At 31.7% G+C, this 11,077-nt stretch overlaps 1 protein-coding gene across 1 annotated transcript; it reads right to left on the reverse strand.

Annotated features, from left to right (window-relative positions):
• Positions 1 to 8,472: 8,472 nt before the first annotated feature.
• On the reverse strand, positions 8,473 to 10,591 carry LOC149557254 (pirin-like protein). The gene is made up of 7 exons (XM_089831965.1): positions 10,393 to 10,591; positions 9,957 to 10,006; positions 9,843 to 9,881; positions 9,719 to 9,747; positions 9,541 to 9,603; positions 9,345 to 9,445; positions 8,473 to 9,235 (listed from the first exon to the last, which is right to left on the reverse strand). Exons 1-7 carry the CDS (start codon positions 10,497 to 10,499, stop codon positions 8,746 to 8,748), a joined length of 879 nt encoding a protein of 292 aa, XP_089688091.1. The 5' UTR covers positions 10,500 to 10,591; the 3' UTR covers positions 8,473 to 8,745.
• Positions 10,592 to 11,077: the final 486 nt, after the last annotated feature.

The following is an 11,077-nucleotide window of genomic DNA, read 5'->3' on the forward strand; positions in this document are numbered from 1 at the left end:
CAACTTAGTTTTTTAGAAACTAGACTCCATTTTACACACTTCAATTTTTTTTTTTGATTTTAGATTAGTTTTCAATTATTTCTAGGGGGAGCACATACATATTTCACATTTTTGGGATGTGTCTAGTTGTAAAATTCATTAAAAAAAAATACACATTATAAAATTACCCTTGAGTAACTATTGACCAGAGCGATTAAAGAATTTCAAAAAAAAAGTTAAAATTTTAGGTGTCCACACTTTGTATTGTGTTATGTTTTTTTGGAATAAACAGTACCACTTTTTGTAGCCCCCTTTTTTTAGGACCTAAAACTAAACCATTTTGGAAAAAAAATAGTAGTTTAGAAACTAGATTCAAAGGACTACGAGTTTTGTTTTTGTCATATCTTAAAATTTTGAGCCTAACTATTTTCAAATTCTTGTTGAAGTTCATAAATTGCTGATTTCAGGAAAAAGGTGTCCACTAATACCCCCCTTTTGGCACCACAACTTGGTGCACTTACCCTATGTAATTAGGGTGATATTTTTGGGATCTAGTAAATTAAATTCAGGTTGAATACACCAATTGATAATTCAATATAGATACATAGGATGAATTATCAAGATATGTAGGATTTGGATTTTAAAAAGCCTATGCATGATTTTTTTTGTTTGAAGATTTTTGTAATTAATGAATAAATTGGATCCAATTTAAATATATATGTTCGTAATCCATTATGGGATCACAGATTTAATTATAAGAGGGATATAATTTTTAGATTGCAATGTGTAAAATTTATTCTACATAAAGAACTCTGCAATATGATAATCCAGTATGGGAATGATGGTTGAAATGTAGTTATATCAAGATTTGGATTACACCTTTTGAATTTGGAGTAACAATATTAATTCAAGATGACTTATGGTGAGATTTCTCTGACCAATAACTTAAATCTGATATGAACTCATAGGTTGTTAAGCCATTCTGCATACAGAACAGATGAAGCATTTGAAAAATAGTGAAACTATCCTTTAAATTACTATTACTATCAAACTTATGCAGTTTGTATAAAATAATTAAATGCTTCTAATTTTAGATTAGTGTTATTCAATCTAAAGTTATTGAATATATTCAATTTTTAGTTTATAAACTAATGGCATCTAATTGAAAAGTTAAGTTTAAATTATTGAATGTTTCAAGTTTTTAAATTTTGAGGGTGTAAAATGTATTCTAGTTCAACGTTTAGATTCTATATTTAATTATATTAAACCAATATAGGTATTCTAATTGTATAAATTTCATTTTATATTACTATTTAATTTTAGAATCAATGACATCCAATATAGATTTATAGATGCTTACACATTACAAAATGGAAAAATATGTAGAAAATCAGCGTAAAATATATGTCTGGTAAGGACTCTTGTTAATGGACATGAAAGCTTTTGTTGAACATCCTAATTTAATCTTTTGGCAAAGGCTCACATTACAAGTACTTGGTCTTCTAGTATACAAAGTGAATATTTCATAAAACTAATATTAGTCTATGGACAATCTGCATATCTTTTCTCTTATAAATTAAGAATAGACATATATAAAAAATTAAGTTTGTGGACATTAGTCTCTTTTACAGTATTCAATTTGAAAAATTGAAACTGTGTCTTTTAGCTTTATGGTTATAAATTAATATAATGAATTCCCTAGCAAATCAACAGAACAAATAACATACATAAAACATTTAAGTTTATGGCCATTGTTCTATCTTACAGTATTGAAATTGAAATTTTTTAACATTGTCTTCTAAGTTTATATATTATATGATAGAGATTTCTATAGTTCCAATTACCAAAGTTTATGCACAATATGGAATATAACATTAAATATGTTACGGGTTCCATACTTTACCTCTAATTCAATTTTTACAATTTCCTGAATAGTCTTGTGTTTGTTTTCTTACAAATAATATAATTTATTCAAGCTACATATCCCACTCTTCATAATAAACACTATTTTTCCCTATTAGTTTCACCCCTTCACAAGGCAGGGACTCGAGCTCGGCCAGAGCCCTTGTTTAGCTACAAGTTGGTTGAGAAGTTTCTCATTGAACATTAGATTGTTCAATTTTATTCTTAGATTTGTTTTTATTATATTCTTTAGAGTATCTAATATCTCACTTTATCAGTAAATATTTAATTTGTTTATTTTTTATAGCCCTTATGCCTTCTGCATTTAAAAGAAATATCATTATAAACTAGTAAAATTTCAATGATCATATAGATCTATCAACCAAACTTTACATAGAAGAGCAAATTAGTGGCCAATTATATCATTTGTATACTTACGAACCATCCAATAACACCTTTAATTATCTTTATTGCTCTATAGTGTATACAGAGGACATGGCTACTTTAATTATCTTTATTGCTCTATAATGTATATAGAGGACATGGCTATCCTCCCTACAAACTGTACAGTTGACCAAATTTCAAAAAATCGAAAACGTCATGAATTTTTCTGAAAATTTCAGCATTTGATCTTCATGATCTGCATAGTTTTAGTCTAAAACAACAAAAATTTTAAAAAAAAAAAAAAAAAAATCATTATGTTTTCTTGAATCTAGAAAAACAAAAATTTTGATTTGGTTTTATGTGCATTTTACCTAAAGATTAGCCAGTACACTTAATTAGTCAACTACCACTTTTACCAAACACACGCATTTCGATCTAAAATAACAACAGAACTTGAAAACATATCGATGGTGCATATTTGATGAGTGTGAATGACCTGGTTAGATGGGGGGAATTATGCGCTGTGTCTTGATTGGTACGTACAAGAAAATATCATTGGACAATATCATTTAGTACCACATAGCAGATTCGCTTTTTCGTGAAAGATAAAAAGACAACCCATAAGATTCGCCTTATTAGGTATCAAAGCGGTTAAAACATAACTTCAACATATCAACTAACGATAAACAACTATTCATGTTGTAGCTGACAACTAAGAAGGAGATCCTTTTCATGCCTACAACAAGACCAAACGAAGATTGAAATACAGAGACAATTCAAATCTGCATCGAGTAAACGGCTGGAGATTGAGAAAGAAACAAAGTCAAGTTTGAGCAATATTAGAATGCCATGCATTGGCTCTCTCAAATCCATTTCTGCCCAAATGATAAACTTGAATCGTTTGCACTATCTCTTGTCTGCTGTTCATCACAAATGGTCCATGTTGGACTACTGTTTCATTTAATGGCTGCCCTCCAATGAGTAGGAACCTGCAGGGCTTGTTATTCCACACACTCAACCCATCACCACTGCTCAATAAGAGTGTATGATGAGCACCCACTGCTGGTGAATTGGGAGCACCAAAGCTAGCTTCACCTTCTAAGACATAATAATAGGTAGGTGCAAGTAACAAATCTAAATAAATCAAATCAAGTCTTCCTATGTTTAAAGCGATTAGATATGAGTCAATCAAGTTATTTATTTTCCTCTTTGTTTTGAGACTAAACAAAGCACATATATATTATTTTTTTAAAGAACAATGCACATCAAAAGTCTGCCTTTTTTTTTTCGATGGAGGGTTCAGACTTGCGATGCAATCCAGCGAGCTTCCAACCAACAAAGGCCACCACATAGACTTTTCAAAACTAAACCTCACCAAAAAGAGACTATTCATTAAAAAAACTACACCTCACAACCTCTATCACATTTTAACCTTCTTTTTTTCAGTGTTCTTGGCATTTGGGACAAACATTCCCCTATACTTGTAATTCAACTCTAAAATTATACTTACAATTTATAGTTACAGTTTTACAAGTTTTAATTTGCAAGGATAAGAAGATAGCGCTTAGAATTAAAATATTTTGAAATATATGTAAACTTTGTATTTATGATACTTAGTTTGTGGATTAGATTGTGTAAAGATTTTTTCCATATTGTCATATAACTCGTTTCAGTGTGAATTGAAGTCCAGAATGAGATTGGATAGTGAAAATTCTGAAATAGATGATTGGTAAGATTGAATTGATGTTATTGTGATGCATCTTCTCTAGTAGAAGAAGTCGACGTGTCTTCTTTATTTTATGCTCCTCTATAATCCACAGAGCACCTTTGTCAAGCTGTAAGCTTTTAGTACAAACACCTACCACAAAAACTGAATAGAATTTATTCAAAGCCATTGAATCCTAGCATATTATCCACATTCATTAAATAAGGCCAAGGGTATTTTATCCAGGGTTTTTTCTCTTGTTTGATGAAAAAACTTTTATCTTCTTTTTCATTATTAAGTGAATAGTCTTATTAAAAAAAGTCTCAAAATCTTATTTCCTAATGTGCCTTAAATGTTTTCCTTTGTAATACTTTGGATCTTTCTTTTTTTTTATGGAGGGTTTAGACCTACGATGCAATCCAATGAGCTTCCAACCAACGAAGGCCACCACATAGACTTTTCAAAACTAAACCTCACCAAAAAGAGACTATTCATTAAAAAAACTACACCTCACAACCTCTATCACATTTGAACTTTTCTTTTCGGTGTTCTTGGCATTTGGGACAAACATTCCCCTATACTTGTAATTTCAACTCTAAAATTATACTTACAATTTATAGTTACAGTTTTACAAGTTTTAATTTGCAAGGATAAGAAGATAGCGCTTAGAATTAAAATATTTTGAAATATATGTAAACTTTGTATTTATGATCCTTAGTTTGTGGATTAGATTGTGTAAAGATTTTTTCCATATTGTCATATAACTCGTTTCAGTGTGAATTGAAGGGCAGAATGAGATTGGATAGTGAAAATTCTGAAATAGATGATTGGTAAGATTGAATTGATGTTATTGTGATGCATCTTCTCTAGTAGAAGAAGTCGATGTGTCTTCTTTATTTTATGCTCCTCTATAATCCACAGAGCACCTTTGTCAAGCTGTAAGCTTTTAGTACAAACACCTACCACAAAAATTGAATAGAATTTATTCAAAGCCATTGAATCCTAGCATATTATCCACATTCATTAAATAAGGCCAAGGGTATTTTATCCAGGGTTTTTTCTCTTGTTTGATGAAAAAACTTTTATCTTCTTTTTCATTATTAAGTGAATAGTCTTATTAAAAAAAGTCTCAAAATCTTATTTCCTAATGTGCCTTAAATGTTTTCCTTTGTAATACTTTGGATCTTTCTTTTTTTTTTATGGAGGTTTTAGACCTACGATGCAATCTAATGAGCTTCCAACCAACGAAGGCCACCACATAGACTTTTCAAAACTAAACCTCACCAAAAAGAGACTATTCATTAAAAAAACTACACCTCACAACCTCTATCATATTTGAACTTTTCTTTTCGGTGTTCTTGGCATTTGGGACAAACATTCCCCTATACTTGTAATTTCAACTCTAAAATTATACTTACAATTTATAGTTACAGTTTTACAAGTTTTAATTTGCAAGGATAAGAAGATAGCGCTTAGAATTAAAATATTTAGAAATACATTCTTTTTTCTTTTACATAATAATAGGTAGGTGCAAGTAAAAAATATCAATAAATCAAAGCAAGTCTTCCTATGTTTAAAGCGATTAGATAGGAGTCAATCAAGTTATTTATTTTCCTCCTTGTTTTGAGACTAAACAAAGCACATATAAATTATTTTTTTAAAGAACAATGCACATCAAAAGTCTGCATTGAAATAAATCGTAGGATGTTAATAGTTTCTCTAATGATGTTATTAATAGTCCAAGAGAGATTAGAAGAACCATTTAGGAATTCAACTATGTTCAATGAATCACCCTCCAAGAAAAACTTAGAGACCCCATTATCCTTAGCCAATTTGGCAATTTGAAGGGTGTCCATTTCCTCAGTAAAGTGGTTAGTCTGGATTCCATTGCAACTCATAATGTTACACACAAATTCAAAACTCTATGTAGATTTGTAAGTATCCTTATAACTTGTATGCAAAAAATATGTCTCAAACTGAATAGAATGAAATCTACCAAAGCATTTTTTTAAATGATTCTCATAAGATGCAAATCCAAATGCTTTTGTAGAGATGTATGCAAAATTAAAATGACTAGACAAGCCAACAACAACTATTTGGCAAGATGCATCATAGAAATATGATAATTCGAAACCTGTTGGATGATTGTACAAAAATCCTTAAACCTCAACAAGAAATGCATATTACTCTTAACTAATAACAATAAATAATATTTAAGAATCTGACTCAAATATATTTAGAGCAACTTTTCTAATTTGCATATCCTATCTATCTTTATATTTACTAGAACTTTTAAATGACAAAGTGGTTTGCAAGATATTCTCATTTCTTCACCTTCCAAATCAACTCAATATTTGGTTAAGAAGGGATGAATTCCTTAATTCAAAGTTGAAATTTTTGCTAAATCTAGGGCCTTCTCTCTTCATTGATCTACTACAGTCCTACCTAATGTAGGAACTTTCTCTTGGTTAGCTCAACTTGGAAGAGTCCTTACAAAAGATAAATTATCTAATTGATCAATGGCTATGTCTTTTCATTGTTGTCTTTTTAAAACAAAGGGGGAGATCATGGACCACTTGCTCCTTCAGTGATAGTTATCCTTTTCAATTTGATAATGGTTGCAAAATAAGTTAGAATGGTATGCACCCGTGACTTTATCTCTTTTGGGTATGACCTAGTTGATGAAGTCATTCAAATCATTGAAAAAATATATTTTGAAATCAATAAGGACTTGCACATTAGAGAGAAAAGCATCTAATCTTATTTTACCTCTTAGATTCATAGGTTCTTAAGAAAGGACAATGTATTAATCGCCCTTTCAAAAATATTTTATTGAATAATAAGATTCATCAAATTACTAATTGAATAATTATATTCCTCAAATTAATAGAAACAAGATAAAAACTTAATGGTTCTAGTTTTCTTAAAGTAAAAAGTTTTAATGGTGTCTTGAAGGGCAACCCAAGGGTCTCAAGTATTAACTTTTTGATTCGATATTCCATAGGGTTTTTATTTTGGATGCATGGAAGATAGAACAACTCATCTATACTATAGTGGGTAAAAAATTCTTGATAAAAAATGCTCATCTTAGCAGGTGGCATCCTTATTCCTAACAAAGTGTTTTGATTTAGTGCAGGATTATGGTCTCCTCATAAGCTGGAAACTCAATAAGTGAGAAAAGAGCCTGTTACAATAGAAACGATAAAGCAATTCGTAGCTATGATCTTTTCCATGGAAAAGGTTTGGTGTGGAATTTTCTTCCTATTTGATACCTCAAAAAGAAGCATGAATATGTGAAATTATGAGATGCCATCAAATCTAATTTGGTCAATGAAAATTGTCAATTGTTTAAGAAAGAATTGTCACATATTTCAAAGGTATTCTTTTTCGTTCATAGGTTGCACACACACAAGTCGTTGGCTAGGCCACTAATTCAAAATCTACCAGCTAAAGTCTTTTACCATTTTTTGTTGTCAAGGGTTTCTATGTAATGTTGTCTCAGTGTTTCTACATCCGGGATTTTTGTTGTTTTATGTTTTGTCCTCTTGTTTATCATATTATCTCTAGCCTTCTAGGATTTAGTTATTTAGCTACAAGTTGGTTGAGAAGTTTCTAGTTGAACATTAGATTGCTCAATTTTATTCTTAATTTCTTTTTATTCTATTCTTTAGAGTATTTGATATCTCACATTATTAGTAAATATTTAAAACTAAAATTTAAAAAAAAATAGCCCTTATGCCTTTTGCATTTAAAAGAAATATCATTATAAACTAGTAAACTTTCAATGACCATATAGATTTATCAACTAAACTTTACATAGAAGAGCAAATTAGTGGCCAATTAAACCATTTGTATACTTACTAACCATTCAATAACAACTTTAATTATCTTTATTGCTCTATAGTGTATACGGAGGACATGTCTATCCTCCCTACAAACTGTAGAGTTGACCAAATTTTAAAATATCGAAAACATCATGAATTTTTCTAAAAATTTCAGCATTTGATCTTCATAATCTGCATAGTTTGTAGTCGAAAACAACAACAAAATTGGAAAAACAAATCATTATGTTTTTGTAAATTTGGGAGAAAAAAATGATTTTGTTTTATTTTTAGTACATTTTGTCTAGAGATTAGCCAATACACCTATTTAGTCAACGACCACTTTTACCAAACACATGCATTTCGATCTTAAATAACAACAACAAAACAGCCACCCTTAAACATCACACACTAAGGAGAAAATTAAGCTTGGAAAAAATAAGTCAACTTTGACTATTTAACACTTCTAGTATTGGAATGAAGCTTAGTGTGTGATGTTTAAGGGTCCCAAAAAGACTTGAAAACATATAAATGGTGCACAATTGATAAGATGAATAATATACTGTGTGAATGACCTGGTTAGTTGGGGAGATTATGCGCTGTGTCTTGATTGGTACGTACAAGAAAATATCATTGGACAATATCATTTAGTACGACATAGCAGATTCGCTTTTTCGTGAATGATAAAAAGACAACCCATAAGATTCGCCTTATTAGGTATTAAAGCGGTTAAAACATAACTTCAACATATCAACTAACAATAAACAACTATTCATATGTTGTAGCTGACAACTAAGAAGGAGATCCTTTTCATGCCTACAACAAGACCAAACGAAGATTGAAATACAGAGACAATTCCTTCTGATAGGAAATAGGAATAGACCTTCAAATCTGCATCTAGTAAATGACCACTGGCACTGGGGTGAAAGGCTGGAGATTGAGAAAGAAACAAAGTCAAGTTTGAGCAATATTAGAATGCCAACCATTAGCTCTCTCAAATCCATTTCTGCCCAAATGATAATCTTGAATCGTTTGCACTATCTCCTGTCTGCTGTTCATCACAAATGGTCCATGTTGGACTACTTTTTCATTTAATGGCTGCCCTCCAATGAGTAGGAACCTGCAGGGCTTGTTATTCCACACACTCAACCCATCACCACTGTTCAATAAGAGTGTATGATGAGCACCCACTGCTGATGAATTTGGAGCACCGAATCTCGCCTCGCCTTCCAAGACATATACAAAAGCATTCCAACTCTCTTGAATTGGCTGATGAAGCACAGATTTTGCCTCCATTGTGAAATCCAAATACATCATGGGAGTTCTGGTATACACGGGAGATTTGGTGCCCAAAACTTCTCCTGCTATAACAGTTGCCTTTACCCCATCTTTCTCAACTTTGGGTATCTCTTCCCCTTGAACTTCTTGATATTTGGGCTCCATCCTAACCACCATATCAACATGGAAAGTGTAAACATTGCGTAATAAAATTAAACTGTTCTTGTTATCCATTAGTTAATTTGGGTATAAACATAAATTGAGAAGGCACTCACATCTTGTCTTTGGAAGGAAGATTTATCCACAACTGCAATCCATGTGATCCTGCTCCAGCAGGCATTTCAGAGTGGACCATACCTCGCCCTGCTGTCATCCACTGAATAGTGCATTGCAACAACCCTCCTTAGTACATGACAATCACAGAGAAGAGTAAAGAAATATAACTATTTTGGGAACCAGGATATTCGAAACCTGCAGATCACCGGCCTTGATGGTGCCCTTATGTCCTACAAAATCCTCATGCGTGAAGGCTCCCTGTAAGCGTGAAGGCTCAAATCTTACCAGAACTCAGCCATCCTCAAATATCACAATAAAAATTAAATTTTTAAAAAGTAAGTTAAGTAAAAGGAGAAGGCAGAAAAGATAGTACCTCGAGCATATATGTCACAGTCTCGAAACCTGCCCAAAAACATATTACCAAACCATAAATGATGAACAGAGAAAAGAAGTCAGAGTTGAAAGTTGTGAAGAACCAAACATAAAAATCAGTATACCTCTGTGGGGATGGTCTGGAAAGCCAGCAGGAGCACTTACTGCAACACACATGACTTGTTAAAAGAAATGCAAACATACTTGTTACCAATAGTTTTGGGTAGAGACCAACTAACCTGAGAATTCATCGAGCAAAAGAAACGGATCCAAAAATTTCAACTCTGGTCTGTTCACAACAAAGAACACAATTAGATCGATAACCAACCAGCAAATGAATGATTTGAATTATAAATTTATAAGGTGAAATATTAACATGATTGAGAATAATAATTCTTAATTATCTTCTAAATTTGTAAAACAAATTATATCACGAATCGAATCGATGAATAATTTTAATGATAGTTATTGGATCAAACAGTGTAAAAGATTGAAAATCTGAGTCCTCAATTATTTTATAAGACATAGAAATATTCATATGACAAATGCATGATACCAATTGATAGAAAAATATTTTTAATGAGTCTACAAATCAAACAATCTAACAGATTAAGATGGAAAGGATAGAAATATTTGCGATATATTGGGGAGTAAAAGATGAAGAAATGGTGTTACCTGCCAATACTACGCCTGACAATGGCACCATCTCCTTCAAATTGTTCTCTTGCCAACACTTTCTTTGCCACAATGCGTGGTTTTACAAACGGAGTCATCTTGCTCATCTTTTAACTTTTTGCTCTTCCTCACAAATAATGGAATTTCAAGCTTTTAATCCTTGCAAATAATGAAATCATATTACCACTCCTCGTGCATTTTATAAGGATGGAACAATCCTCGCCCGCATGATGTTTTGCAGTGTAGCAGCTGACACCATGGTGATGTCATTGATTGTGCTGACGTCAGATCAAGGAGAACTCTTATCTGATCAAGATAAACACGAACATTTCTCTTATATTGTCTTATAACTTGTTTCGGTGTGAATTGAAGGCCAGAATGATGGGCGGATAGTGAAAATTCTGAAATAGATGATTGGTAAGATTGAATTGATGTTATTGATCTTCTCTGGTAGAAGAAGTTGACGTGTCTTCTTTATTTTATGCTCATCTATAATGCACAGAGCACCTTTGTCAAGATCTATGCTTTTAGTACAAACACCCACCACAAAAACTGAATAGAATTTATTCAAAGCCATTGAATCCTGGCATATTATCCACATTCATTAAATAAGGCGAAGGGCAGTTTAACCAGGTTTTTATCTTTGTTTGATTACAAATTTTTTATCTTCTTCATTATTATAAAA

Source organism: Cupressus sempervirens, chromosome 5 (assembly GCF_028749045.1).
Source record: "Cupressus sempervirens isolate cs-2001-9-10 chromosome 5, ASM2874904v1, whole genome shotgun sequence".
Taxonomy (NCBI): domain Eukaryota; kingdom Viridiplantae; phylum Streptophyta; class Pinopsida; order Cupressales; family Cupressaceae; genus Cupressus; species Cupressus sempervirens.

Coding starts and splice junctions, on each gene's coding strand:
- LOC149557254 (XM_089831965.1), bottom strand. CDS start 10,499: ATGAGCAAGATGACTCCGTTTGTAAAACCACGCATTGTGGCAAAGAAA. Junction 10,007..10,392: donor GTCAGGCGTAGTATTGGCAG/GTAACACCATTT, acceptor TGTTGTGAACAG/ACCAGAGTTGAAATTTTTGG. Junction 9,446..9,540: donor TCAAGGCCGGTGATCTGCAG/GTTTCGAATATC, acceptor TGCACTATTCAG/TGGATGACAGCAGGGCGAGG.